The sequence below is a fragment of the Ixodes scapularis genome, unplaced genomic scaffold, assembly GCF_016920785.2.
Source record: "Ixodes scapularis isolate PalLabHiFi unplaced genomic scaffold, ASM1692078v2 PGA_scaffold3__209_contigs__length_174095766, whole genome shotgun sequence".
NCBI lineage: Eukaryota > Metazoa > Arthropoda > Arachnida > Ixodida > Ixodidae > Ixodes > Ixodes scapularis.
In genome coordinates this window covers 49,965,580-49,971,579 of record NW_024609868.1, presented here as the reverse complement: position 1 = coordinate 49,971,579, position 6,000 = coordinate 49,965,580, and the positions used below count along the sequence as shown (strand labels likewise).

Below are 6,000 nucleotides of genomic sequence, written 5' to 3'. Positions count from 1 at the left end.
AAAGACAACGTCTAAAGCTCGTTTACACTCTTGCAACCGAGTAAGACCGAGAGAGACAGAACCCGTTTTTAAGCCTCTTGCGACGTCTTAGGACCGGGTGTGCTGCTGCGGAGCTGGTCCTAAGGAGTCGTAAGAGGCTTGAATATCGGCCTTGTCTCTCTCGGTCTTACTGCAAGAGTGTGAACGAGCCTTAAGGCGCCATCGAGGACGGCGTCCTAGAGGACGACATCAAAGACGTCTAGGACGACCTCTAGGACGACCTCTAGGACGACCTCACAGACGACGTCTAGGACGATCTCTAGGGCGATCCCGCTGGCGACTTTTAGGTCGATGTCTAGAACGACGTCGAAGACAACTTCTAGAATAACCTCTAGGATGATCTTAAGGACGACCTCTAGGACAAACTCAAGGACGAGTTCGAGGCAGACGTCCTAAAGGACGACGTCAAAGGCAACGTCTAGGGCGACGTGACGATGACAAGGACGACCTCTAAGACGACGTTGAGAACGACGTAAAGGCCGCCAGGTTTTTCAAAGAGGGTGCGAATGTGGAGGAGTGTGAAAATGTGAGCTGAAACGGTCTACTGCGCATTAGGAGGCCAGCAAGTCCAAGAAATCCGGGGAGGAGGGGGGGGGGGGGGGTTGCTTTCGCATTAAGAGGACAGGCGTGCGTACTGCACGGTTCTCGGCGCGCCTTCAGGGAGCGCGGCGATGCAAGTCGGTTGCCGCTTCGGTGTGATAGGTGTGACGTCACTTTCGTGACCAAGTTTTCGTGGAATCGATCTCCCAATTGCGTACTCCTTTTCAAGCGCAGTTTTACATCAAAAGTGATAAACGATTGGATGGTAAAGACGGATGATGTGTCTTGTTATCGCTGTACGTATGTCTTTTCCGAAATTAAACCTGTTGAAAATAGAATTCCGCGGTGTTCCCAATGGAAAACGGCGCAAAACATTGACGAACGACCGGCAGAAGGAGTAGACACATTCTACCTGCCCCTCGTCAATTATTTGCGCCGTTTTTTTATCAGTAATGCACCATGCACCAACTCGCCCAAGTTACCACTCTGATACCGATTCTGTGGTGTTTGTCTGTGGAGTAAAAACCCGAAGGTACTATAGTACCTTCGGGTTTTTAGCGTTTTTAATTCTCTACATTGTACCACCATCTCGACCAAGTACACACTCTACCACGGCCGCGTTGTCTGGAAGGGGGGGGGGGGGGGGGGGGGGGGGTTGAAGGCGCGTGTCGAGAGGTCAAGTATTTCGAATGATGTTGATGTCCTGGTCAATTTTTTTTACAGACTGATGATAAGAGGTTGCGAATATTCGTCTGCGATCTCTTCGACTTCGAAAAGTAAGTGTTGCACATTCCCCTTGTACCAAGTAAAGTATACCAAGCTTATGATTGGTTTATGAGCATGCTTTTTATTAAGATTGCTCAATCTACGCGCTCTAGACATTGAAAAATCGTACGATCACGCGCGCTTTATTTCTCTACTAACAAAACCGCTCAAAAGCTCGACCTCTGACCAGGCTTTTAAGAGTGAAAAATGCACCGCATTGTCATAATTGTTTTTATATAGGATGCTTAGAGCACGCATATTTAGTTATCGGTTTAAAAATACAACTTCAGACATCTTTCAACTCTCCCTTAAGGAAAAATTACCCTTTTGTAAAGGAAAAGCCCATTCACATTCAGACCAAGGTCAGGCTCAATTATATTCAATGCGAAGTGTAGTATCTAGAAGCATAAATGTGCACCTCATAAAAATTGTAACAAAATAAGTGGGCGGAGTAGTTGGTTGAACGCTATAAAAAATATTAGCGCGAAAGACACTGTGCACAACTTGATACTCTTAGGAACGCTGCAGAGATGCTGTAATCTGGAAAGGGGGGCAGACTGTTTACTGAGGTGAAGTTAATTTTGGGGATGAACCATATGAGCACCAATGAGTACCAAGAACACCAACGTGCTCATTGCTCATTGGTATTCTTTTAAATATTGCAGAGAAGCTCAAATCTCGGGAAAAGGGTAGTCTAACTGCAAGTGAAGCCAACTTTAGGAAGATCTCGGGTAATCTCGGACTTGAAAATTATGGCATTTTGTACCAAAAATGTGCAGATTGGGTGGTCCACCCAAGATGGTTTAATGTAGGAGATTAGTCTAATCCGAAACTAAATAACCGGGGAATTCGGTTTAAAGTGTTAAAGAAAAACACAGGTTTACAAACCTTAGTAACAGCCTGGATGCTAACGGTGTATGTTGAGGGGCAGTTTCAGATGTGGTGGAACAAATTTGGCTGGCACTTGAAAAATAATCTTCCGGCTGAGCAGGTACTGGCTACTTCCTGAGCTATGTAAGGATGTGCATATGTTTGTAGTAGGCTGAGTGGAGAACAATTTAGAATAGTAAATGAAATTGTCCCCTAAAGTGTGCATGTCTCCAGATTCCCTTCAAATAACAAGCAAAAAATGTCTAACAGGTTTTCACCTCAAAAACCGTAGTAAAAAAAAAAAAAAGATCCGGCTTATTGCGGAGCCTTAGGGATTTTCACCCTTTATGTAGAGAATGAAGATATATGTAGGTACATATTCGATTAGATATGTTATCCTCTCAAGACGTGCACGCTTCAAACGCCAAAAGCGTGTCTTCTTCTTTGGGCAACCAAACATTGTAAGACCGACTTCACGCGGCATGTGAACTATGCGCAAAAATTTATCTTTTCTTCTGGTGAAAATCAGCATAGAAAAGTTGTTTTGTGCTCAATGGGCTACTGTTTCTATTTTTTTTTTCTCTGACCAACTGTTGCTCGAAATAAGCACAGCTGCTCATTCGTGCGGTCTTTAATTCACGCACATTCAAATTGGCATCAGAATCCACCTGAAATTTGTCTCAATTTCTACATTCAGATTGTGGACTTCTATTGAAATTTCACAATAAAGATTGATTCTATTACCAGCATATGCACATTAGTTTATGTATCAAAAATAAAATAAAAATTCAACTCTATTTTTTGAGCAGAATGCCGACATTAATAATAAAAAAGAACGTCTTTAATTGGAATAAAATAATTAACGACGTTTCCAATTCCCCTTAATACTGAATTAGAGTGGTTAGATCAGGTCAGTGCAGAACACAGTCGTCTATGCCGCGGCAAGCTCGGATCGTAACAACCTGTGCACAAAAAACGAGGCACCCTCGACAGCTCGACAGTCAAAACGTCGCTGAGCGCGTTGACATTCTAATCCTTCTGGTATTATTATTTAGGGGTAAAAACGTGTCCAACGTTGGTGCTATATAGACAAGTGACGCGGGGGTATATAGAACACTTTGGGTTCACTCACGCGACACAAGAAAGCAGATCCTCCCAATGCTGTGCTTCGCCAGGAATGCTTTGCACTGCAAAGTCACTATAGCGAATATGTAAGCATCTACACAGACGGTACAAAGACGAAATCTGCTGTTGGGTGTTTCATGATGGTCCGACAGTTCAACTTGTTAGGCGAATCAACTCCTCTGCTTCTATTTTTACAGCATAAATTTATGGTCTACTTCTAACCATAGGCTACATGTTTGATTAAAAGCTGTCTCACTCTATCGTATACGCTGACTCTCTCAGTTCATTGCGTGCACTGTCTTAACTAACACCCCTCAAGCACTTCCCGCTCCTTGAACTGCGAAACAAGGTTGTTGCTGCCTCAAGACAGGGATCGAAATAATATTTTCTACCCTTTAGGCTAGTGATCATACATATACACGCGGAAAGATAATCGAATCCACATTATTTTCACATCCACCATGCATTTAATACCGGCCATCCTACATATTTTTGTTCATCATCTTTGTCATCTAGAAGCATCGATCTTTATATTGGCAGTGAAAATATGCTACCTGACTATTCATGGACTGTTTATCAAAATCCCCATGGAAGTGACCATTTCCCCATTATTTTAAAATATGAAGACACTCCTCAGTCTTCACCTACGCGCCATCCACGCTGGAAGTTTGAAAAGGCAGACTGGAGCCTTCTTAAGCAGTCGCCACCCCTGGCCTATTCTCGCCTCAAGCAGCTTTCAATTGATAAGCTCAACCATTTTTTGACGTCCCATATTCTCACTGCAGCGTCACTTTCAATCCCTCGGTCTTCTGGACAGCTTCCTAGATGACCGAAGCCATGGTGGAATGAAGATTGTAAAGAGAGTCGCAAATAGCAGAAGCAAAGCTTGGGCTGCTCTAAGACGCTCCTTAACTCAGTAAAACCTGATATCTTTCCTAAAAATGAAGGCTCGTGCAGGGTGCATTCATCGCAAAGCGAAACACGAGAGCTGTCAAAAATATGCGTCCTTTATGAACAGCAGTACTTCTCCCAAGGAAGTATGGGACAGTACTCATAAAGTAAATGGCTTATATGATTCTTTCACTATTCCGCTGCTTTCCAGAAACGAAAAATGCCCAAGCATTTCCCTCAGGGAGGCGTTCTTAATGTCCCTTTGTTTATAGTCAAAATCCCTTGCATTGCATATTCCCCCATCGGTGCAATATTCACTGTATGTAGACGACGCTCAGATCTTTGTGTCCTCTTGCAATCTGTCACTATGTGAGCGACGAATTCAGCTAACTAGCAATAAGCTATCAACCTGGGCCAGTCAAGATGGGTTTAAGTTTTCCTCTGATAAAACAGTTTGTGTGCTTTTTTGGGAAACGCGGACTATTTCCAGAGCCTGTTCTAGCACTAAACAATGCCGCAGTTGCTGTGAAGCCTGAGCACAAGTTCCTTGGTCTTGAATTTGACAGCAAACTAATCTTTGGTGCCCATATTAAGAATCTAAAATTAAAAGCTCACAAATCACTTAATATTCTTAAAGTTTCCACTGATCCTGGGGTTCTGACCGGATGTGCCTTTTGAGGATATAACGATTGATAGTTCGATCACGGCTGGACTATGGCAGCATTGTTTATGGTTCAGCTAGGTCTTCCATTCTAAAAATGCTTGACCCTATCCATCATCTTGGGTTCCGATTGGCGACGGGTTCATTTCGCACGTCTCCTGTGCCAAATCTGTATGCAGAGGCCAAAGAGCTGTCTCTTGAGAAGAGAACATTTTCATTGGGCTTTATGTGTTCCCTAAGAGTCCGGTTCATTTCTGATCATCCGGCGCTAATGGTTATGGAAGCCGTGCGCTCTAAAAGGGTGTATCAAAACAAATCCACAACTGTGCCTCTCTTTGAGATGAAAAAGTGCCCGTGAGAGCATAGGACTCGAATGGAGGCCTCCCGTAGTGCAGTCTGCTACTGTGGGAGCACCTTGGGACCACCCTGTCATTGGGTGTGACCTTTCACTCACGCAATACAAGAAAGCAGATACACCCAATTCTGTGTTTCGTCAGGAATTCTTTCACTGCAAAGTCAGTATAGCGAATATGTGAGCTTCTACACAGACGGTACAAAGACAAAATTTGCTGTTGGGTGTTCCATGATCATCCGACAGTTCAACTTGTTATTCGAATCAACTCCTCTGCTTCTATCTTTACAGCAGAGCTCTATGGTCTGCTTCTAACTATAGGCTACATGCTTGATTAAAAGCTGTCTCACTCCATCGTGTACACTGACTCCCTCAGTGAATTGCATGCACTGCCTTAACTAACACCCCTCAAGCACTTTCCGCTCCTTGAACTGCGAAACAAGGTTGTTGCTGCCTCAAGACAGGGATCGAAATTATATTTTGCTGGATTCCCAGCCATGTGGGCATTCCGGGCAATGAGGCAGCAGATCGCGAAGCAAGTACTTGTGTGAAGCGAACAGTATCTCCACAACATTCCTTACACATACTACAAAGCCCTTCGCAGGCGTCGCGTTAAGTGCAAACGGCAGGCTGAATGGGATCAAGAAATCAGTAACAAGTTGCACATAATAAAACCTCCTTTGAGCGAATGGCAAAGTGCACGCCAACAGGAACGTTTTTTTTTTTTTGAGGTTGTCTTCTGACGGCTCAGGATTGG

The 6,000-nt window shown here is 44.0% G+C and overlaps 1 protein-coding gene across 1 annotated transcript in view; it reads left to right on the top strand.

Moving 5' to 3' along the window:
* LOC115317370 (thiopurine S-methyltransferase) overlaps window positions 1-6,000 on the top strand; it is a 173,130-nt gene that overhangs the window by 125,465 nt on the left and 41,665 nt on the right. Inside the window, exon 4 of the mRNA XM_042292426.1 lies at window positions 1,303-1,355. Within this exon, the coding sequence (XP_042148360.1) occupies window positions 1,303-1,355 (53 nt within the window). The remainder of the gene's footprint in view (window positions 1-1,302; window positions 1,356-6,000) is intronic.